This window comes from Panthera pardus, unplaced genomic scaffold (genome assembly GCF_024362965.1).
Source record: "Panthera pardus isolate Hobbes unplaced genomic scaffold, ASM2436296v1 HiC_scaffold_24, whole genome shotgun sequence".
NCBI classification, from domain to species: domain Eukaryota; kingdom Metazoa; phylum Chordata; class Mammalia; order Carnivora; family Felidae; genus Panthera; species Panthera pardus.
Window position 1 is genome coordinate 94,236,873 of NW_026526810.1, and position 25,277 is coordinate 94,262,149.

The window sequence follows — 25,277 nt, forward strand, 5'->3', positions numbered from 1 at the left end:
GCTATCTTGGGTCCATGTTCCCAGTGGCAGTACACAAAAGTCAGGGTGGTCTTCCTGGCTACACCACAGTCCCACAGCATCCAAGCCCTGAACCGAGAATGCAGAAAGAACCGTTTCAGGCCTGGGAGGGACCAGGGCCAGAGGTCTCTTGTTTTCCTTTCCTCTTTGCTGCACTTGTTCCTCCTCTGGCTCCCAGGTTACCCCTGACCCAGAGTGCTTACATGGAGATAACATGTTTAGTTTGCACTCTGAGTCCTATTTATGTTTTGTTTTTGTTCCCTTTTTTTTTTTTTAAGGCTGACCTTTTGCAGAAGGGTAGAATACCCAAACAGGGAAGTGACCTCGCAGAAACCTAGGGAGTTCCTCAGCCTCGTGAACTTGTATTAAGAGTTGTTCCTACATTGTATTTCTAAGTCTACGTTTTCCAGGATGTATACTAGCTACATCTGATCATCTGATGGACGTCAGACAGATTGATCTTCCTCTCAGGACCTTTTGCTTCTTGCCAGTGCCTCTTGAGCTCCTTGGGCTTAATGAATAGATTTTATCTTTATCCGAAGCATACTTGTAATTAAAAACATGCTGGGTGTTTGCTGAAAATGTATTGATGGGAAGTTAGAGCTGGTGCTTCCTCCGTCTCCCAAAGCTACTTTAAAAGGGAAGCCATACCTAACGGAATGCACCAGGGTTGTCTTTTGTCAGGTGACAGGTAGCTAAATATAGAGCTGGAGCTGGGAGGGACGTGCTGAGGTCACTTGTGCCCTCCTGCCATCCGCCTTCCCCATCTGAATGTCTCCAGCTCTGTGGCTAGCCCGTTCTGTAGCTTCCAGCATACATGGCTTCTGAGCACTTCCGCTGTGGGTAGTCCAAGTTAAGATGTGATATCGGTGGTAATATACACCCTGCGTTCCGAAGACTTAATGCAAAGACAGGCATGTAGAATGTTTCCTCAATAATTTATAGTTGATTACAAGTTGAAATAGTATTTTGATACATTGGATTAAAGAAAATACATCATTACAATTAATTTCCCCTCCCTCTTTTCACTTTTCTTTTAATATTAGGAAGTTCTAAATACCGTGTGTAGCTCACATTACGTTCCTATCCATCAGTGCTTCCTTAGGCATCTATCTCTATTCTTCAGGCCTCCAGCACATAGATTATAAGGCTTTCCTTGGTGACTCCTCTGGGTCTTTTGTCATTGTGGCACTTCATTTCTTCTCCACATCCAATCTTAATCTCTGCCGCTTCGATTTGAAGACTTCTACTTCAAATAGTTGGCTCTTCATCTTCTTATGAAATCCCCACTTGAAAAGAGTTGAGTGTCTCTTCATATAGTTCACCTGTAAGCCCAGTAGCCCCATTTTCTTTCAGCTTTTGACTTCCTACCTCTTCCAACTCTGATATTTTTAAATGATCTTCCCTGGGTAATCCTTAGACTCTATATATTACTTTTAAAACTCGGTATCCAAAACCAACCAACATGGCTCTAATGTGGGCCTGAGTACTGCAGAGACAAGTAGAAGAAATTATGTCCACCATCAAGTACTTGATGGTCCTTTTAATGCATTACCACACAAGGAGGGACAGATGCTGTTGGTAACAGTCTTAACTGATGAGGAAGTTGAGGCTCAGGTAGGTGAAGTAACTTAACAAGGTCCCACTGCAAATTAAGTGGCAGATCTGGGATTCATGCCCAGGTTTGCCAGGTTCTGGAGCTTATATTCATTCGTTATATATCATGTCTTCCTTGCCTGATACTTTTCTTTGAATACACCCTTGATCTCGAGGGGCTTTATAGTACTTGACTGATGCATTTGTAGCTTCTGGTCAACAATGATTCTTGAGCTTGTTCTGTTATGTTTCTGTCTTAATGGAATTGTGAAGTTCTTCTGCTAAATTCCAGATACTCCCTTTCAACTCTGCAGATTCCTCTTGAAAGCCAGTAGGACTGCCCTGCCCTGGCCTATTGTAGGGTAATTTGTAGGCAAGAGGCAATGTCTTCAGCTGTCAGGAGTGTCTTTTCAGGAAGGGAGCTTTCTTTCTTGTGGCCTGAGATCTTCAGGATAACTATCAGTTTCCAGAACAAGCTACTCCTCAAAGGCCAGTCAAGGCAAAGTACATTGTTTATCCATGTTTACCTAAAGGCAACAAGTGTGTGTTTTGAGTAGAAGGCAACAAGAAGGGATCCTTGAGAGTGTGTTAAAAATGGATCTTCTCACACATGAACATTGAAGACATGATACCAAGTGAAATAACCAGTCACAAAAGGACAAATACTGTATGATTTCACTTACAAGAGGTAATTAGAGTAGTCAAATAGACAGACAGAAAATACAGCGGTGGTTGCCAGGAGCTGGGGGAGGGGAGAAATATGGAGGGATCATTCAGTGAGTACAGAGTTTCAATTCGAAAAGATGAAAAAGATCTGGAGATGGATGGTGGTGATGGCTGCACAACATTGTGAATGTCCTTAAAGCCACACCACTGCATGCTTGAAAATGGTGAAAATAGTAGATATTATGTTATATATATTTTACCATAATAAAGACAACTAACCAGATTTTCTATACATGAAGAAAAATAGCTTGCTTATCACGTGTGATCGGAGGTGCTACTGGAGCTAAGTCCCATCCTGGGTTTGAGATCACAATTGTTTTCTGAGGTAGCTTCTCATGAGAAAGTGCATCCTGCACTGAGATGAGGGGAGCTCTTTCTTTTTCTGACAGATTTCTCCATCTAGGAAGTTTTACTTCACACAGATGCCTTTGCCAGGGTGTAAACTACTTTTCCACAGATGTCTGGGGTAGGGAAAGCAGCCTTACCTCCAAGAGATCCAACGAACATTTGACAACACTTGCTTTTCTGTGGAGATTTTCTTATTCCTTATCCCCCTATCTGAAGGTGTGTCTGGACTTTTCTAAGAAAGAGTGCAGGGCTGTAAGTTCTATTTGGTTGTACCAAAGTAGTTGTAGCCTCTTTGGAGACCTGAATGGGAATTAGATTGAGCACCCGAACCTCTAAGAACATTTGTTCTGTGTTTCATTGATGTCAGTGCCCCCCGACATCCCGGAGTCAGTCATCCAACCTGATGAGTGGGCCATTTTGAGAAACATTCAGCCAGGGTACATAGATTGAGACTCTAACCCATAGGAATTCTCTCTACAGTGCGGTGTTTCATGCCATTGTGGGTGTATTTGCTTATTTGCCCCGTATATTTTCCTTTTCAGGAATCATTAACCAATGGCAACAGGAATCCAAGGATAAAGTGATTTCCCTCCTGTTAACTCACCTGCCTTTGCTGAAGCCAGGAAACCTCGATGCAAAAGTTGAGTATATGAAACTGCTGCCCAAAATCCTGGCGCACTCTATTGAACACAACCAGCACATCGAGGAGAGCAGGCAGCTGCTGTCCTATGCTTTGATACATCCGGCCACTTCGTTGGAAGACCGCAGTGCTTTAGCCATGTGGCTGAACCACTTGGAGGACCGCACGTCGACCAGCTTCGGCGGCCAGAACCGAAGCCGCTCAGACTCTGTGGATTATGGGCAGACTCACTACTATCACCAAAGACAGAACTCCGATGACAAGCTCAATGGGTGGCAGAACTCTCGGGATTCGGGGATTTGCATCAACGCCTCCAACTGGCAGGACAAAAGCCTGGGGTGTGAGAACGGCCATGTGCCCCTCTACTCCTCTTCATCTGTCCCCACCACAATCAATACGATTGGAACCAGCACAAGTACAAGTAAGTTCCCAGGAAGCCCGTAAAGCAGTGTGCTTTGGTGACTTGCTGTGTGTGGCATGTCCCACTGCGAATGTCTGCTCTGAGCACCCCATGACCCTGGGAGAGACGGGCCGATGGGAATTGGCTGTGGGAAGGGGATCTTTGCATCCCATACCTGTTGCTCTTTTGACTCTGGAAGGATAAAAATGCTGGGCAGGTAGAAATGAGTGATGGTCCAAATTTGGGTTATAAACAGACTGAAAAATAAATACGTTTGAGAGAAGAGTAAGTGGTGAAAGAAGGAAACTTCCCGTTTCCACGAGCAGAAATGCCTTTTACCCGCATGCCTTTCGCCCTGGAGTTTTTGGATTTGCCAAAACACTGAGTTATGAGTGATTCTCTAAACCTGATTCTAACCCATGGTTAACCAGATGCCCTCATGGGGTTTGTGCATTTTCTTTGGGTTTTTTTTTTTTTTCTGTTTTCTTTCTTTCTTCCTTTTTTTTTTTTTTCCCCCTTTTTTTCATTTCACCCTGGAATGTTCCCTCCCTTGCACTTTCTGGTTTTTAGCCCCAGTTGTTGGGGGCACTTTTCCTCCTGACCAGGGAAGTAGGTTTGCTAACTTGAGAATGCTGCTCTGTGCTGTGGCCTTTTCTCACTCTGCCTCACCTAGGAGAGGCGGGTCAGGAACCGTTCTGCAGAAGGGGAGAGCAGAGGACAGCTTTCTGCTCTTTTGACCACTAAGGCAAAGTACCCTGCTCACAGCTGGGACTAGGGCTGGGAATCCTCTGTATGGCTCCCCACTTAGGCTGAGCAAAGTGACAGACGTGCCATTTGTGCTTCTGTAAAGTGACAGTATGGGAGGGGGGCCTGTCATTGAACAGAAATCATCCATGCTACTTGCGTGTGTTCGTGAATACAGTGTCTGCAGTGAGATAACTTTCTCAGTGGAAAGCTTTTGTGGTTAGACCTTACGTGCCTGTCAACATGCAGGAACCCCCAATTAAAAGATCTGAGAGTATTAAGAATTAGCGGTGACAGCTTCTTGGCCTCTACCTCCACTTGGATCTTTTTGCTAATGGGCCCTTTTAAATGGCTTTCTCAAATACATAGGAGTGTCGAATTATAACTACATTAATTGAAACAGGACCTTAGTGGAATAACCGAGGAAATACTTAAGATACTGCATTCATAATGCTACAAAATGAGATTTTTAATTCCTTTTTTCTCTATTTTTACATTGAGATATTGATAACTAGTACATTTGGGGAATTAAGTGATTATTGCATCATTAATTTATTATGTAAGAGGTTCTGAGGACAGTCTGTTTCACAGACTAGTAATCCGGGGAACAGTTTCACTAGCTTGTGTGTGACAAAGAGTGATGGCTGGGACTGTTAAAGCAGACACATGTAGGCTGGATGACAGAGCTTTTTGGCCCAAGTTTCCTGGGTCAGGGACAGAATCTAGTAATTGTTACAAAACTCTTTGATAGGTGGGAGAGATGTGAGCTCCAAGCTGCCTGCCCTCTCAGAACTTGGTCTTTTATATTTTAAGGGGTTGAATTTTATGTCACTTGTCTTCAAGTTATTCTTGGGTCATCATATTTCTGTCTCTACTGATTTGCACATTCAGGGCTGTCTCTTGACAAGATGTGTACATTCAAGATGGTTATCAGATTGTAGTCAATGGGTACTTTCCTTTTTTACTGTGGCCCTCCAGCCTACAGAGCGGAGGTGATGCAGAAACGACTGTCATGGCCTCCCAGATCTCTGGGTCCCTGTGTAGTACTTGAGCAGAAAAAGACTTGAAGGTTTAACGAGATAACTAGATTACATACGTCAGGAAGAAGAAAGGGGTTGGAGCCCTGTTTCAGAGCATTGGCAAAGAAATCTTAGATCTGTCTTCCAGCAAGTTTCATGCAAACACTTAGGCCATGTCAACACTTGTATTTCAATATCTCTTTAACAAAACATGAATGTCATTGCTTCAGTCTTCTGCATTGTCGATGGTGGTTAAATTGTGTTTGTCAAAACTGCCAACTTTTGGGTCATGCATTCACTCGTGCCTCTATTAAATATCTCCTGAGCACCTGGGAGGCAGTTTGACAAAACGGAAAGGACAGGAACCTTGGTGTCAATGCCCTGCTAAGTCCAAATCTCAGATCTACAGTTTGCTAACTACAGCTTGGCCAAGTTACTTAACCTCTCTGAGCAAGGTCCTCACTTGTACAATGAACATTCATGATACCCATCTTTGAAGGACTGTGGTGAAGTTACTTTAGATTACACATGTAGATGCCCAGCGCTGGTCAGAGCTGGCAACAGGGTCTGCTAAGTGAATCAGTGAGAATGGGAAAGATAGTGAGGGGCAAAGTGCTAACACTGACCCCAGAGTCTGTGCCTGCATTTGCACCTTCTGGTCGTCATCTGATGAAGCACCTTTCCAGAGCCCAGGGCCATGCAGAATAGACTAGGTGTCCTTGAGTATGCTGTGGCTTTTGACCATTTCACCGCAGTAGAAAATGGATTGGACTGAAGGCTCCAGGATCTCTTCTATTGCACTAAAGAGCTACATGTCTTCTTTCTTTCAAAATGGAAAAAGATATCTACACAAAGCAACATAATTTATAAATCATAGTAAGAGAACTGAGATCATCATTTAGTGCTTCACATTTTCAAATTATCAGTCACATCAAGGACAGCTAATGAAAAGAAACTAACTAGAAGACAACCTCCTTACACAGTTTTTGGGTTTTAATCTTGGTTTGTTCCACTAACGTTTGGTTCCCTTGGTCATTATGCTCCAGCAAAGTGCCTTAGCATTTGTGGCCTCCTCCCTGTGTGGATTCTGCATCGTTCAACTGCACTGAAAACACTATCCACTTTCTGGGTACCGAGTACTGTGTTTGAGTCCATGGAAAATATAAAGAAGCTTAAGGAAAGTGATTCACTTTCAGGGAACCTATAATATAACAAGAGAGAGAAGGTATATCAATCAGTCACACAATTAAAAATGAAATATCTTCTTTTAGCCAGACTAATCTGCAAAAATTTTGCATAAAAACCCATGCATTACATAAAAACGCAGTTAAAAAAAAATAACAGCTGCCATAGGGCAATACAGGATTGTGTCAACTGAATGGGGGGTCTGTACTGTAAGCACTGTGAATGTTTGAAATGGAAAGATTCTTGTGAACTGCAGGGTCAAGAAAGGTTTTGCAAGAAATGGGGCAAGTAAGCTATGATGGAGATGGCAGGAGTGGGGGGACCAAGGGTAGGGACATTCATTGCGAGCAAAAGGGTGGAAGTTATAGTGAGCACACAGGGTTGGAAGACAGTGAAGAAGGAAAGGTTTGCGAAGGAAAAATAGCTCGTGAAAGAAAGCAATAAAAGTAGACAGGGAGGGGATCTGAGAGCTCTAAAGAGGCCAGCCATAACACCATCTGTATGACAGTGATATGAGCAGTGCTGTAAGGGGGTCTGGTCTGCTATGTGCACGCCAGATGAATGACAAGGGATGACTACAACATCAGTGAGTTTCAAAGGTATCATGGGGATAGGAACAGGCATGGAGCAGAAGAAATGGATGCTAGAAATGTTCCTAGGTATAATTATTAGAATTAGGATTCAGTATTGACTTTGGACATACATTACAGATTCATTTATTTTTTCATTCATTCACTTAGGAAGTGTTTATTGAGTACCTACTATATGCTTAATCTACTCGAGGCACTCGGTGCGTCAGCAGACCAAAGATGCTCTCCCTTGTGGAGTTGCGTCTACACTATTATAGTATATGAGGAAATTATATAATGTGTTAGAGATTGATAAGTGGCATGGAAATAAGAAACAGAGTAGGGTCAGTAGGATCAGGCCTAGATGGTGAGGTGATTATAGTAATAAATAGGGTGGTCAGGGTAGACCTCATCGAGAAGGTGATGTGTGAACAAAGACTTGAAGGAGGTAAGGGGGTTAGCCAAGTGAGAGTCTGGGGGAAGAACAGTCCAGCCAGAGAAAAAGCTTAAGCAAAAATCCCAAGATCTTTTCCCAGCTTGCTGGGGAAAAGCAAGAAGACCAGTGGCTGAAAGAGAGTGACATAGACAGTGGTGGAGCTTGCAGAGGTAACAGGGAAAGACAGATCCTATGGGGCATTGCAGGGCATTGCAAGGACTTTGACTTTTGCTCTCAGTAAACCAGGAAGCCATTGGAGGGTTTTTGGCAGACGAGGGACGTGACCTTACATTTTAAAGGGATCCCTTTGGCTCCTGTATTAAGAATAAACTATACAAGGGCAAGGACAGAAACACAATGACCAGTTAAGAGGCTATTGCAGTAATCCAGGCAGGAGGGTGCTGACTTTGCCTGGGGTGGCTGAAGAAGAAGGGGGAAAAGTGGTCAGAATCTAGATCTATTTTGGAAGTACAGTAAGTGGCATTTCCTGACAAAATAAATGAAGAGTGTAAGGGAAAGGATTCAAGAATGACTCGAAAGTTTTTGCTTCTGCAACTGGAAGGATGGAGAACGTTTCTGTTTATTAAGTTTGAAGGTAAGATTTGGAGTTGGGTCATCTGTGATGAATCTGTGTGTCCATTTGACAATCGGAGGTGTCTAGTAGGCATTTGGATGTATGAGTATGTACTTTGGGAGAGAGGACCAATCTGAAGATAGACATTTGGGAGTTACCAGCACATGAGTAGCGTTTAGAGCTATGAAACTGAGTAAGATTACCAAACCAGAGATGTCAGTAGAGAAGAGGACCAAGGACTGATCCTGGGCACTTCAACATGAAGGCTGGGGAAGCCGAGGACAAAGCAGAAGAAATGCAGGAGAAACCACTGAAGTAAGGAAAAACTCAGGTGTGTATATGTCTTACAAGGCGAATGAAGAACATGTTTCAAGGGGAAAAAGTGATCAAGTGAGTAAAATTCTACTGACGTGTCTGCTAAGGTGAGGACCAAGAATTAACCACTGGATTTATCAAGAAGGTATATTAGAGGTAAATTGCAGGGGCGGGGGGGGGGGGGGGGTACTTCCCAGATGGTAGGCATTTGGGGGCTGAAGAAAGTTATGTTAGTGATTCCAAAGAGATAAAAGGCAGGATAGAGAAAGAAACTAGCTGCAAGCCCCAATCTTGGATGTGTGTTGACTTTGAGAAGGTGCTAGAACATTGAGATGGAGAAAAATGACGTTTAGAGGGCATTAAAAACAGATGATGGTGCCATGCAGAGTTTTAGAAGGGATTAAGATGAGGCTAAGAGTGGGAGGCAAAAACTACACCCTAATGTAACAACAGTCAACCAATTTTCATCCATTTAAGCAGACTCAAGAGTACCTTTTTATTAGTTGCAGATGTTAAATTAAGTGAGATCACACAGGACTTTTGGACCTTCTCTTCCATAATAAAGAAACAAATGGTTTGGGACAGCAGAGAAGTTGATTAAACACTTAGGGTAGCATCAAGGTGTTTCGGAAGAGAGGGAAGAATGTAATTTTCAGTACCTCACTCTCCTCGTAAGGCTACTCAGGGTCTGGTTACTGAAAGCAAGAATGTACAGATTCTTCATCATGAGCCCATGGGACCAGAAAGGACCAAGGTATTGGCTGTCACAGACTGTGCACAAATCTTAGTCAACTTTGTTTTGGCCATTATAAGCAATTCCAAGGGTAAGGTGCATAGAACCTGGCTTAGCATCTCTACGTTTGCTTCCTGTCTAAAGTCTGCTATAGAAAAAGCAAACCATTAGGAAAAGACCATTCGGGAAAAGTATCTCCTGGATTTCTTAAGAGCCCACAGAATCCCCTTGTGTGGAGGTCAGTGCCACCTCCATTACCCCGGACTGCCTTTCTAGCCAGTTTCTAGTCTTCACTGTCGGAGTTTGACCTGGAATGAAACTATGTGCTGTACTTACAAATGAAAGGAAGATCATTGCAATACTTGATTTTTCTTCACATTCTTTACATTTGCTAGCCAGCTTGGTATGAGGCAAGAACTCTGAAACTTTGGGTAACAAAAAATATATTCCACTTAAACTGCCTGCTTCTACAGTCTCATGGTACAGCTTGGAACCTTCGTATTTCTTTTATTACTCTCAATTGATTTTTCTGATAATGAAAACCATACATTAAAAAAAATTTGGTACTGTAGGTCATCAAAAAGTAAATTAACAGTAAGAGCACACAACTGCATATTGTTTACTACATGCTGGGTACTGTTCAACACCTTTTACATAAATATCAACTCATTTAATCCTCATAACCTCTCCGATGTGGGTATTATTGTTATCACCATTTGACAGATGAGGAAAATTGAGGCACAGAGAGGCTAAGTAACTTGCCCAGTGTCACAGACCAACAAAGCGGATGAATTGGGGTTTGAACCCAGGCAGTCAGGCTATGGAGTCTGGCTCTGGACTTGAGGACACATGCCAGTCCCTCTTAATCCTATCCTCGGAGATTGGCTCAGTTACTAGCTAGTAGACCCTTGTTTGACTCTGAAGTTGTCCCTACCTGGGCCAGCCTCCCTTGAATCAGGGTTCTCCACAGCACACAGATGTAAGACTCTGCCTAAATTGCACCCAAGTGCACTGGCTTTGCACTGACCCATCTATTTCAATATTAGCCCTTGGCGTTCTGTGTCACTATTCTTGGTTGACAAGTTTGCTTCCCCTTCCCAATCACAAATTCCTTGGGGACAAGTGTTGTCGTCTTTATCCCTCTTTCCTGGCACCTGGAAAGAACACTGTGTGGCTCAAAAAGTCACCGAAACTTGGGAGATGGCAATTTCCTGGCATCTGTTCAGCTGCCATTCTCCCGTGGCAGAGTGTCTCTGTTAGATAATGGCTGTCTCTTGCTAAGGCCAGATGTGGCCTCCAAATCCTCCTCAATATGCCCCTCAAGGCAGCCACTATAATTCAATAAGAGATGGCATGTGAACTGAAGCCTGTCTGCCCGCCTTGCCATAAATGTTTGCTGAACAGTAGGAACTTAATAAATTCCTGGGCTCACTAGGCAGATGTTCACGAAGTTAATGAATTTCCAGAATAAACGAGAAGACGTCTTTGGGAATTCACTAAGTATTTAGTGATAATATTGGTCAGTTAGCCTTCTGTCATAATCCTCATAGTGACATTTGTTGTTGCTCTTGCTTTTTTTTGTGTGTGACTTATTTCACCAACTAGGTCTCAATACTAACAGACTCTTAATAACATACTGTGATCTTGATTGTGGCGGCAGTTATATGAATTTATTCATGTGAACAATGCCCTAGGGTTGTGCACAAATTCATACGCCCTCCCCACCCCCCACCCCCCAAAATCAGCGTATGATCAGATCTGCTGAGATCTGAGTAAGGTCTACCATAGTCTCATTAATTGTATCATGTTAATGTCGAGTTTCTGATTTTGATATTGCCCTATAGTTAGATAAAATGTCACCTTCGGGGGAACTGGGAGATGGGTGCATGAGCCCTCTCTAGTATTTTTGCTGTTTCTTGTAAATCTATAGTTGCTTGAACATTAAAAGTTAGAAAACAAAAAACAGTGAGGCATCCAGTGCCTGGATATTTCTTGGGCTTTCTTTGGTCCTTGTTATTTGGCCTTCTGGGAATGTGGAGAGTCCGTCCATTTATGGGAAAGATGGTTACTAGGTGCCATGGAACCAATACCTGAAACAAAACTACTCCAGCAGGAAAGATGAGGAGCAAGGGTCGTGGATCTCAGGGCAAGTGGCTCCTTTGGAGACCCCTGACCTGCCAGTTGGAAAAACCCCTCCAAGTTCATCAACTGACCCCTTTAGCCAGGGCCAGCTCCTTCAGAGATACCTGTTTGGTTCAAGAAGTCCTTTGCCCACTGCCCTTCACTTTTCTTTTTTTCTCCTTTTTATTTTTTTTAATGTTTATTTATTTTTGAGAGAGAGAGCACAAGCAGGGGAGGGACAGAGAGAGAGACAGACTCTGAAGCAGGCTCCAGGCTCCAGGCTCCGAGCTATCAGCACAGAGCCTGACACAGGGCTTGAACTCACAAACCGTGAGATCATGACCTGAACCGAAGTCGGATGCTTAACTTACTGCACCCCCCCCCCCCCCCCCCCCCCCCCCCCCCCCCCGTGAGAGCCTCTGCAGGCTAAAACTCTCGGAGTACTGATTGGCGGGCAGGTGCAAATGATCTCACAGTTCAGGAGTTTTAGCCTGCGGAGGCAAGAGAGAGAGAGAGAGAGAGAGAGAGAGAGAGAGAGAGAGAGAGATTGAGAGAGAGACACTAAGCCTCCCAGGCGCCCCAACCCTTCACATTTTCTTACAAGACCAACAGCCACTTCAAACTCATTCCAGTCAGTCTGCAAAAAACTAAGAGAACCCAGATATTCAAGGGAAAGAGAGACACCATTCAGCTTTCAGGTAGCCCTGACAAGAAGAGAGGTCTTGTGAGTGGCCTCTTGGAAACTGAAACGGAAGGTCAAGGCCTGCAGACCCTGATTCTTTTTTTGCAGGCGGCAGGTCTCCCCCATCCTAAGCCTCTGGTGTCATTGGGAGTTCCTTTTAGATCTTCATGGAATTATTTTGTCTTTTACCAGCAGACTTTCTGGGTGGAAAATTTCTTTCTCCCCCAAATCCAGCCAACCTGGCATGTAACTGAAAAATTCCATTATTTCCTTAACCCCTCATTTGCTCTTCAAAGAGGTAACTCTAGTTGCTTTGCTTCCTTTGAGACGCATTTGTAACAGCTGGCATGAGATATTTTTAGCTTCAGCTTCCTTTCCCTTCAGGGGAAACTTTTTTAAGCGTGGCCCTGGCCTTCCTGATACTACAGTGTGAAGGTGGCTCAGCGAGATCTCAGAGGACCTGATATGGCCACTACCTAATCCTCCCTTTCCAAGAGTCCAGAGTTTTTACAGGACTGTGCTCTTCTTCACCACGCTTCGTGTTTGGTTTTGGGGGCGTGGGGAAGAACAATCGAAAAAACACCATAGTAAGCAGGAAGTCTGCTCATTTATTTTGAGTCAGCAGAGATCCGACTGCTTGGGAAAAGTCAAAGACCTCAGGAGCCATGCGCCTTGGGTCATGAGGCTGTGCCATCCGTCCCCTATCCAGGAGGATTTTTTTAGACCCTAATGACAGTAAGCGTTGTTAATAAACACTAGATGAGTGCCAGAGGAAGGCGGTTGTCTTCTAATTCTCTATTGTAATTGAAAAATAGGATGGATTCTGGCTGGAATAAAGGACTTAGATTGGACTAGCCCAGAAGAGGGAAGGAAGGAGGAAGAAATGAATAACATGGCTTCTTTAGGACTTTTTGAGCCCTGTAGTCTTAGGATTTCTATTATTTCACAAGATTTAAAGTCATAGTCTAATAGTGGCTACTCCACACACACACACACGCGCGCACAATTGGACAAAAAAAACTTTTAATCTTGCAGTTCCTTATTTTTTTTTCTTTTCTCACTTTTAAGATTTCCAGGGACAAACTCAGCTTACCTTAAAGAAAGACATCATGATGTAGCATATCTGTATCTACATATATATATATATCTACATATCCATACCTATATATATCTGTGTGTGTGTATGTATGTATATACTTTGACATCTTTAATATCAAGCAAATTAAGCCCTTGAATTTCATGGTTTCAAGTGAGGGTAAATCTTAGTGGCAGTGATTACTGTCAATTTGGGGTATATTTTCTAACTCTTAAACACTGCACATATCATTCCTGCCACCCCCATTCTCAGCATTCTATTAGATAAAGTATGGTATCTGAATATAGGAAATCTCAGAAAGTCAATTAAGAGAAGGATATGGAGATGGAGAAGCAAGGAAGACAGGGAGTTCCAAAATCTGGAAAATGCTGTATAAGATTTTTGTGGATTAGAGAAAGGCTGAAATCCTAACGTACCCTGGAGTAATCATTCTTTGCCAAAAGTCTGGGCCATTTCCATAGATGAATTCCACGGCTAGAATTAGAGAAACCAATGGGAGCACAGGGTTTGCTTTAGAGATTTGTTTCACAGCCAACCTTGCTGAGATGCACCCTTTCAGGAAAGCCCAGCAAATCCATATGGAGCTAAAAGATGCATAGCAGATTATTTTATACTTCAGTCTTCTGCCTCACACAGGAAATGATAAGGCCAAGGGCATGTTAGATATTCAGTTTGGGGGAATAAATGATGAGGCGGTTTTCCATCAAGATCAAGAACAGATGCTTTGGTTTTCAATTGCAGCTCACCCATGATTAAATGCACCCATGATTAAATGTGATGGACAAGTTACTTGACCTCTAAAGCTCCTTTCTTCATCTATGAAATGGGAATAAGTTTCAGTGGGGGACCTCTTAACTGACTTGATCAGGATATGTTGATTGTCATGACTGTTTAAAGCAAGAAATCATAAAAAAAGGAATAAGACCGTAAATATTAAAGTGTGAAGATGTACATTCATGTGCTGTTTTTGTATAGTATGGTGGACCTTTCTTTGAGGATACGGGTCCTGACTCTGGCTGCTGTATGTCTTCCCTGCATAATTCACACCCTTGATGCACTATTGTCTGTGATTTCTTCAAAACGGAGCAAGAGTTTGTAGCCATTTTAAAAAAAAATCAGAACACAGAATCTTTCTAGATTTTTTTTCTTTTTATCATTTAGCTTATAGTTTTTCTGAATTCAACACTAGGTTTTTTTTAATGTTTATTTATTGATTGATTCTGACAGAGAGGCAGGCAGGCAGACACAGTAGGGGAGGGGCAGAAAGAGAGGGAGAGAGAGAATCCCAAGCAGGCTCTGTGCTATCAACATAGAGCCCAACATGGGGCTGGAACTCATGAACCGTGAGATCATGACCTGAGCCAAAATTAAGAGGCAGACGCTTAATTGACTGAGTCACCCAGCGGTCCCTCAACACTAGATTTTTAAGCAAATAACGACTGTTTATTTTTTTTTTTAATATATGAAATTTATTGTCAGATTGGTTTCCATACAACACCCAGTGCTCATCCCAAAAGGTGCCCTCCTCAATACCCATCACCCACCCTCCCCTCCCTCCCACCCCCCATCAACCCTCAGTTTGTTCTCAGTTTTTAACAGAACGACTGTTTATTTCTAAAGCATGTAACAAAGTTTTTGTGTGATTAACTTTTTTATAATTCATATGTCATCATTCGTTTTTTAAAAATTTTTAAAAGATTTTTTAAAGTTTGTTTGTTTATTTATTTATTTATTTATTTATTTATTTATTTATTTATTTTGAGAGAAAGAGAGAACAAGGAGGGGCAGAGAGGGAGGGGGGCAGAGGATCCAAAGCGGGCTCCATGCTCAGAGTAGAGAGCCCAATGTGGGGCTCAAACTCACAAACCGTGAGATCATGACCTGAGTGAGACCAGACACTTAACTGAGCCACCCAGGAGCCCCTGTCATCATTTGTTTTCAAATGATGACACTTTTCAAATGTTACACTTACAGTAAGTACAACCAGCATAAATGGGTCTGGGAACAAGTTCAGTGGACAATGTTCAATGGTACACCTGCAAGTCCACTGGTGGGTGCAGAAATGCACAATTGAATTTCAGTCCTTGAAGAGCTAGTGCAGCATGGGCATCAAGGAAGTAGTCTAAAGGGAAAAGAGAGTACTGGTTGGTCCAGCAAGTTAGTTAAAGTGAAGCTGAGTTGGGAGCTTCTTAGGGTTGTTACGAGGATTTAATGAGAAATGTGTGTCAAGCAGTTGCCAATAGGAGATGCTCAACCATCACTAGGCCTCATTCTTATTATTTCTGCACTGGTTGTTAATGCTGACATAGTAAGAGTGACTTCTTTCACCAGCCCACGCTCTGCAGTAAATGAGGGTGAAATTGGCTCCCTGGGGCAGCCCTATGACAAAGCTACTCCTATATGCTAACCTGAAATCAAGATACTTTGACTCCGCTCCATAAAGCGCCAGACTTCCACAAAATCAGTATTCCCATAAGGGTTGTTCCAAATGATATATCTTATCAAATGACTTAAAATGGACCAGAAAAAACAAAACAAAACAAAACAAACAAAAAAAAAAACAGAGTACAGAGGTAACAATTTGTCGTTGCTCTTTGGGATTTATTGCTAACAAGAATGATTTTTTTTTAATTAGTGATAAGTGTAAGGATATTATTCAAATTTATAAAAATGATTCTTAATTAACAGAATTGGATTGAACAGAGATATAATGAGGCTGTGCACATAGACACAGGCCAGGGAAGTGTGGCCAGTCCCCAGAGTTCAAAATGTTTGGAAGAAAAAGAATGTGCCTTGGTGAAAAGAGCAGTGGATTAGAAAAGTCGTTCCACTTCTAACTCAGTGTGTGACCTTGCACTCATGGGGACTCCCACTTCTCTATGGAGGCATGAGGTTGGATGACCCCTAAGGAGCCTTCTTAGTGCTCTCAGCCTGTGCTTCTAAGGCGGAAGCTGATGAGTATACAGTGCTGCTACCTTGCAATGAGCAGGAGAAGGAGGGCGCAATGCCAGCAGATGTACTGGACTGATGTAGGAGAAAGGGCACCTGCCGAAGCTCCCGGTGGGGGAGGGGTCCCCTGATATACTCGGCACTAGTTACACGCTCCGTGAGAATCGGATATGATTTTGGTCCCCATGATTGTTGAAAGAATGTGAACACCTACAATTACTGCTAACTGGAGTGTGGACCTGGAAAGTCTGGCAGACCAGGCTTGCAGGGAACCACTTCTCACTCTATCTTTTAAAGTGAGTACCATGTTAGTGCCATGTGTCACCTATTAAAAATTTAGAGAGAGAGAGAGAGAGAGAGAGAGAGAGAGAATGAAAAAGATATGAAGATGTTAGTGAAGAAAGAGAGAGAAGAAAGATCTCCTAAAAGAAAAGACAGGGTGATTTAGCCTAGAGTAGTAATAATGCTAAATAAGGAGTGATTTGATCATTTAGAAGGATATTAAAGTATATTAATGGGAAGGGCACTATCCTGAGTTCCTTGACCTCTGCCATATAGAAAGAAAAGAAAATTGGCAACAGTTACAGGTCAAGATGTTGGTGATGATAAAACACTCCAGAGCATGTCACAATTACAAATGTGGATTCGCTATCCTTCCTGAGTTAAAGAAAATACGTCAGGGGATCAACAGTTTCAGTTGCCTGGAGCCTGCATCACAGGCCATCTGAGAGCCACTCTTGTTCTGTGGTTGTGGCATCATCGTGGTGAGATTCTTCTGGAGGAAAAGTGGACTGTGTGAAGGTTCTTTTGTTTTCAAAGATCTGATAAACATTCGATGTGTCACTGGTCTTATTTCTGTGCTATTAAGTCAAACAGAGGGAGCAGGGACATGAGGCTTGGGGCTCTGTGTCAAAAGCTACTATTCATTTTGGATTAAAACATACATACACACACACACACACACAACAACAACAACAACAACAACAACAACTTTTGCTATACCCAAGTCAAAATATAGACATGCATGGGGAGCCTGGGTGGCTCCGTCGGTTAAGCGTCCAACTTCAGCTCAGATCATGATCTCATGGTTCGTGGGTTCTAGTCCTGCATTGGGCTCTGTGCTGACAGCTCAGAGCCTGGAGCCTGCTTTGGATTCTGTGTCTCCCTCTCTTTCTCCCTCCCCTGCTCATGCTCGCTTGCTCTCTCTCTCAAAAATAAACATTAAAAAATATATATATAGACATGCACCCCTCAGTGCCACTTTCCTGGGGAGCAGCCTCTGAGTGGTGTCCATGGATGGCGATAACACCCAACATGATCTTTCAGAGTCCAGAAGTTTGGCTTCTCAGCAGAAGAGGGTTGGTAGTGGCAACGATTAAGACACTGAGCATACTTGGGACGCCTTGGTGGCTCAGTCAGTTGAACATCCGACTCTTGGTTTCAGCTCAGGTCATGATCTCAGAGGTGGGGGGGGTCAAGCCCTGCGTTGGACTCCTCACTGAGCATGGAACCTGCTTGAGATTCTCTCTCTCCCTATGCCCCTCTCCCCCACTCACGCGCTGTCTAAAATAATTTTTTAAAAAGACACTGAGCATACTGTGCTAATCTCACTAGCATCAAGATGAAGCATAAGGGAGAGAGCATATAATATAGTTTTATTTGTGTGGTGGCTATATTCTTTAAAAGTTGCTTGAAATGATCTTTATTTGAATCAAGCCATTTTTCCATTGACTAGAACTATGATTTGGGGCATGCATTATCTTGGTTTCTAATTAATCTTCATTGGCAGGAGCTCTTAAAATTAGGCTAAGGTCCTCAGTTCCTGAGAGTTTCTATCAAAGTCAATAATCTATAAAGCATTGTAAGATAACAAATTATTGAAAGGATTTCATTGGGTGATTTTTTTTTTTTTTTTTTGCAATGTGTATAGTAGTCCTCTGATTAGTAAATTGGAATTCCTTAGGTGGCTTTAACAAGTCCCATCTCTGTGGCATTGGATGGACAGGGCAGGTGGTACCCCAAATCCCACCTCAGGCTGCATTTCTGAATGTGGAGATTGCAGTCTTCCTGACTACTTTCAGGAATGGGAGAGATAGCTTGCTGAGGAGAGATGTTGATGAGAAGGCTTGGCTAGAGTAATGCCTGGGTCTGTATCCACTGGGTGCAAAGGGAGAATGTTCAAGACTGCAGCATGCTTGGGAAGTTGGAAGAGTTTGGGGGTAGTCATCAGGCCTCAGGGAGCTATGTTGTGAGAAAGGGAATTACTCACACATGTTCATCATTATCCAAGAAATCATTCTGTGCCTGTGATATTGTTATTAACTCTGCTAGTTTAGCAGGATAATTTAAATATCCCAACTGAATGTTCTACCTAAGTATCATCCGAAAAGCCAGAGCTCCCCGCAAGTACAATAATGGCGTCTTTGGGTAACTATGACCACATGTGTACATTTCGTTACTTTTGGCAACTAGCTCCAAATTCACCTGGAATCTCAAAAAACTGTGTGCTCGGCCCCAGAGTCGGGGTTTTTGATTCCCCAAAGCGCCTCTACTTTGGGTATGAGGCTGACAACGTGATTGAGGCCAGCCAGTCCCTAAGTCTGGAACTGAGCTGCAGACCCTAAATTCAAGGTAAGTCTTAGGTGCGTAGCTCACTGTCGCTGAGGAATAAGTATTGTCAATAATCAGAGAGGGTAGATGTGTGGCTTGAAGTCTTTCTTTTCAATCTGTGAGATTTGTGAAAAAGAATTGAAAGCTTTGTACGGTCACAGCTCTCTCCCTAATTTTCTGTTGGTGATCTCTCTCTCTCTAGCTAGAGACAGCTGCATAATTTTTATTTGCTTTTAGAGTTATTCTCTTGCTCCTCTTCCCCAGCCACTCAATCTGTATGCAGTTCTGAGAGCAGGCTAATTATGGGGTACTGGAGAAGCAGTTGCTCAGAGAAAAGCTCTTTAAGCATTTGACCAGGACGGCTTGATGCCGAGGTCACGCTCGTGACCCTCTCCTCATTCACGTCCACACGTCTGCGTGGGAGCCGCCTTCCGTCTTTGTGCAGTTGCAAGAACAAACTTTTTAGAAAGGTCAACACAAAAAATAAGTGCTTTTTCCAAAAGGACAGAGCAAGTAGAGGATTTCACGTTTACTTCTTGGGTCTTCACTCTGGAAAAATAGCCACAAAGTGGCCAAGAGAAAAGATATGCTCCTCTCCTTGACCAAGGCTTGGGATTTTTGGCTCCTCCTGCAATGGCTTAGGAGCAAGACGCTTTATACACTCAGTGATCGAATCCTCAAACTGTTGTGACTCCAAGCAAAAAGGCTGCTAAGATTCCTTGGCCCAGGAGATTGCTTTTGCTTGCAAGTCGTTGTTTTCAACTCCACTTCATCTCAATGAGTAAATGGTTTACTTCCAGAGACACTAACCCTGTGAGACACTCTGCCACCCTAGCTGGTACGGCCTGAGAGAAACAAAGCACTTGCAAGGATAGTTGCACTTGGTGGGGGGAAAAAGAATCCTGACTTTGGAGAAGAAGGGTACAGAGGAACACTTTCCCCTCTGCCTCTCCCTTTTTTAGACCAGCTTAGACTCAGCCCCTTGGAATCATCCAGATTGGCAAAGATTTGAATGGACCCTTGGCTGAGCTGTTGGAACTCTAGGAAAAATCTGCTTGATACCCGAATTTCTCTTCAACCTAATGAATCCGTAGAATCCTGATGCCAGGACTACCCAATTGGAACTTTAGTGGAATTTCTACCTCAGACCAATTTATGATGATCGTGAGGAATCCCACTGGGAATCCTATCTCTGGGCCCATCATAGAGTGGCATTGGGGGTCTTCCTTCAGTGCTGGAGAAGTTTGATTCTAGGATTGAAGGGAGAGTTGGGGCAGATGACCCCACACTTCTCAACATTCCCTCCTTGCTTATACTCTCGTTAACTCAAGAACATGTGCTGGGGGCACAGATCTAGCAGGGTCACTAATATACTAGGTGGCAGAATCAGAGTCCAGAAAGATCTCAGACAATATCAAGTTGTGGTTCAGAGCCCATGTTTTGAAGTCAGACCAACCTGGGTTTCAATCCCATTTCCACTGATTACTAGCTGTGTGACCTTGGAGAAATGCCTTAGCCTCTCTTGGCCTTGATTTCCTTATATTAAAAAGAGGGGAATAGAGGTGTCTGGGTGGCTCAGTTGGTTAAGCGTCTGACTTCAGCTCAGGTCATGATCTCGCAGTCTGCGAGTTCAAGCCCTGCGTCGGGCTCTATGCCGACAGCTCAGAGCCTGGAGCCTGCTTCAGATTCTGTGTCTCCCTCACTCTCTGCCCCTCCCCTGCTCATGCTCTGTCTCTCTATGTCTCAAAAATAAATAGAAACATTAAAAAAATTTTTTTTAAAAGAGGGGAATAATTGCCACCCCATGAGTGATTTGAAAGTCCTCTTGGTGTTTTTTCTTGAAGATACCCTTACTGGAGGCTTCTACCCTCCTATTTCAGTCCTACTCCACAAACTTGTTCTCCTTCAGTTCTAGGAAATTTTCTCAAACTTAAAAAATATTTTCCTCTCATTCATTTTCTGTCTTTTCTTTTTTAGGAACTCCTTTTAATCACATACTAGCTCTTCTCTAATGATCTTGTAATTTTCTTAACTTTTCCATTCCTATTTCCAATTTTTTGTTCTACTTTCTAGGTGATTTCTACAACTTTATCTTCCAAACCTATTATACAATTTTTAATCTCTATCATATTTGCAAATTGCAAGAGTTCTTTCTTGTTCTTTGAATGTTCCTTTTTCTGTTGCATTCTGTTCTTATTTCATGGATGCAAAATCTTTGCTAATAGCTCTGAAGACATTACAGTTGAGTTTTGGAGTCTTTCTTTGCTCCCAACATTGTGCTTCCTTAGAGTTTCTTTTTCTGTTTATTTTGAACCCTGTCTCTCAAGCAAGAGTCCTTTCACCTAATGGGAAGGCACCAGAACCTTATATGTGTGAATTTTACCACAGAGAGATCGGGTAGGGATGTGGCCTGGCTGCTTTTGTTGAGGGCTCACGCAGTATACCAGCTGTACTTCCTTCTCATGGATCAGTCCATTTCCCCTAGAATCCTTGTCTCCTCCTGGAAGATTCAGGCCTGGCTGCCAGAGTTCTGGGGGCTGTTAGGAGAATGGTGCTAAGATGCTTAGTTTTATGGGATTGGGGAGAGAATCTAAGGGTCTCCTTGTGCCTTAGACATACTTTCTACCAAACCTCCTATTTTGGCCCCCTCCCTGCCTTCAGAAGTACCTGGTCTCTGAATCCCCAACTTCTTGGGACTTCTGCGGCATGAGTGGTCATACACCCCCCTCCTGTGGACATACATGTCCTCTTTCTTTGGTCTGCTGAGTCAGTTATCCCATGTCCTTCTGTTTCCAGCTTCCAAAATGACTTCAGTGGACTGGTGATACCCACTGTCTTCTGCTGTCCTCTCTCCCGAATTCTTTTCCTTATGGGTTTATGCATTTGCTGTCATTTTAGTGAGTTTCCAGAAGGAATAGAGGAACATCTGCATAAATTAGAAGTCTATTTTAATTTGCTTACTTGTTTAAGATCTATCTCCTCCACTTGAATATAAAACCCAAGAAGTCAGGGGCCTGGTCTTGTTCGTTGCAGTATTCCTGTTGTCCAAAACACCGCCTGACACAGCATAGATGTTGAATAAATACTTATTGAATGAATAATACTTACTTATACTTACTTATACTAATACATACTTATTGTATGAATGAATGAATGACATGTAATGTAGATATCTTTGTATAGTGCCTACATCCCAATAAAAAATAATTATCTTACCCATAACTATTTCTATCTCTGAGGATTAGGCAGTGAAGTAAAACTTTATGCTACTCATACCCATTGATTTTAAATGGGGATAAATATGCTCCTTTTAAATTAAAATCTTTAATGGGGAACTCCCTCTTCAAGCTTGAGCTTTTCCTAATAGTGATCTTCCCACCAGAACTCTGGATAACTAACAGGATGTTGCCTGTTTCTGTTAAAACAAGGGCTGTATTTGGATACTAAGAGACTGTCAGAAGATCTCATGGCCAGGTAGAAGGATTCCTGGAAGTTGAGCTCAGTGCTTCTAATTCATGAGGTGACCTTCAGCCTGTCAATCACCTTCCTTCAATTTCCATTGTCTTACCTGGGAACAAGGCTGCAGAGAACAGAAATATTGATTGAATGATCCCTGAAGGTATTTTTCAGGCTTTAAAATGACGGATTCTTCAGTTCTGCTAATTATGAAGCATCAGTAAATAATAAATAACCATCTCCAAGGCCCAGGTCAGACAACAGTGACATCCCAGTGAAAATGCCCAGTCTTTTCAAATGACAAATTGGTTGATTCATTAGATAATTAGGTATATAAATGATGGCTTCTAGGTCTACATATAGACATCCCAGCTGCAAACCTCTCCACAATGTATTGTCATAATTAAAACCACAGAATTAAATAAGCACAATCCAAACTGATGAGCAGGATTAATTGTAATAGGGGTAGAAGTCCACAGGTGAAGACTTTGACTAAAGACGGTGTTGCTTTTTCCAATCCACAAACAACACTTGATTTCACATCAGTGGTGGCAATCTTGCTGACCAGTTAGGCAATAAAGAGAGGGTCCTGTTGCAGGTCTAGAGTGGTGGATGACTAAACAGTGTGGACAGCTAATATGAGAAGGACAGGTGCACAGGGCGCCCAGACCTGGAAAATCCCAACCCAGTGCAAAGATGCAACAGCTTTGGTTCTGGAAAAACCCTGATAGTGAATGATCATTTTTAGGATGTCCTAGTTCCTGCTGTGTTTGGGTTACACTGTTTATGCGGTTGTTCAGGTCTACAGTTCTCAACAGTTGGGTTCTGCAGTGTATTACTCTGGTGTTAAATGAAGGATCATCTGTTTTAGATCACAGATTTATTATTCTATTCTTCTTTATCAATGACATTGACATGAAGACTAATAACCATTGATGTAATATGAATGACGGAGACCAAAAACATCAAGGCTCTAGTCTTAGCTTCAACATCAACTTAGTTGAGGGGCCTTGGTCAATTGCTGTATCTCTCCAAGCCTCTGATTCTTTAACTTATAAAATGGCGAGGGGAGGGGAGTGCGGGTTAGATGATTCCTAAATCATGTCTTTAAATTCCCTTCCTGCTCTAAAGTTCTGGAATTCTGAGATAATTAGGGAGTAAATAAATGAGGGAAATAAATTTCAGTATTATACCTTCCAGTCTTCTGAAAATAATATTTTTGGAGGAAGGGCCCAAGAAATGTAGGACCATCATTAAAATTCCATCAGGACCAACTCCACTGGGCACCTAAACAACAGCAACATCTACTTTTCAATAAAACATTGGCATTGCTCTGACCAGTTCTCCTGAGGTCTTGCCTCAGGAATGAAAAGCTCCGTATCCATCCCTTCAAGCACCTGGTGAGTCAATGTTCATTTCAGGGGGAATCATTTTTGAAGCAGAGCTTTTCATTTAGGGAAACATTGTGGTTATCTTACATCTTTGAAGGGGAAAAAAAAAGCTAGGTTGTTTCCCTTAAGTCTGCTGCTCCTACAGCATTTAATTTAAAATGAAAAGATCCTGGTTTGGCTCTTTTATGCAGATGATTGCCTGACTCTGCCCTCAGACCACCCACACAGGACCAAAACCATAAGCTTTGTGAGTCATTTGGGGAAAGCCCAAATGGAAAAGAGATGCTTTCCATGTGGTTGAGCAGGTGATTTCTAATTCAGTTATAGGGAATCTTCATGCATCTCAGAGCCATGGATTTTAAATGATTGTGTGGAATAGCCAACTTACAGCCAAGGAAACAACATGCACATTTACCGTGGAAGCAAGAGAAGAGCTTTTTTGACTTTCATGTATTTCCTGCTGTTGTCCGTCTAAAATGAAGGGCCAGGGTTCAGAGAGGCAGCTTGGTCCTGGTGTACTGCCACCTCCTCAAAAACTCTCTTTAGTCCTTGAGATACGGTGATGAATTAATTGAAATTGAAATCACCTAAAATGTTTACTTCTTTCAGCATTTCTTCACCTTAATGCAATGTGTTACTTAGAATATCAGCACCGCCTTACAGCTCCTGGCTGCTGTGTGCTTCTAACCATAGCAGGTGGTGGCTTAATACACAGAAGAGACTGATCTGTGCAGCCCTGTCTCCTAGTATACTTTCCTTGGCATCTGTAGCCCCAATGACTAGTCCAGTGCCCGATGCATAGAGATACTAAGAGTCTGTTGAATGAGGAGGTTACCTTAAACTCTTTTCCCAGGAAGGTAACAACTCACATTTTGTCACTTCAAAAGCAGTTTTCCACACATCATCTTAGTGGGTCTTGATCATCCATCCTAGTGCCCAGTATATACTCAGCACAGGGTAGAGGCTCAGCAAATTGGATGGATGGATGGATGGATGGATGGGTAGATGGACATGTGGATGGATAAGAATGAGGCAGGCAGCAAATGATTCCATTTGATTCAACCCTGGGAAGTAGGTAGAAGAGGTATTACTATTGTTATAACTATTTTCCAGATGAAATCCTAAGACACTGAGGAGCCAATAGATTTGCTCAGGGTTTTGGATATTGAGTGTTCAGCTCCAGGACTAAGAGTCTAAGCCCAGGGGGTTCTTTCTGCCACAAGAAGCAGTGTAGTGGTGGTCTTAAGAAGGCAGGTTTGCACATCAGAGAACCTTGTTTTGAACCCTGTCTCTTGGCCCTTCCTAGCTGTCTATCTTTGACAAGTCCCTTACCCTCTGCACCTCAGCTTCCTATCTGTGAAATTTGTGTTGGGGAGGTATGGTGGGAGGAGTAATTGATAGAACCTACCTCTGAAGGCATTAAATGAGGATTAAATGGAACAGTGTGTATCCTTACATGACACTTAGCTGGCATTGGCAAATGGTAGCTGGTGCTGCCACTGTGCTCACTGCCATGTGACTTCTTCTTCAGAGAATGAAGGACCAGGAAAGGTGGTTTTTAAGGATAGGTCTTTTGGGTTGCATTTGGGGAAATGACAGTACAGTATCCCCAGCCTGGGGCAGGTAAGAAAGATGCAGAGTGAGGAGACAAGGCATTCATTTATCCAGT

General features: G+C 42.8%; 1 protein-coding gene across 4 annotated transcripts in view; it reads left to right on the forward strand.

The window, feature by feature from the left end:
• Window positions 1-25,277, forward strand: part of SAMD4A (sterile alpha motif domain containing 4A) — a 214,434-nt gene that overhangs the window by 122,451 nt on the left and 66,706 nt on the right. For all 4 annotated transcript variants that reach the window (XM_019451755.2, XM_019451758.2, XM_019451756.2 and 1 more), the window contains one exon: window positions 3,231-3,749. In XM_019451755.2, the coding sequence (XP_019307300.1) occupies window positions 3,231-3,749 (519 nt within the window). The remainder of the gene's footprint in view (window positions 1-3,230; window positions 3,750-25,277) is intronic.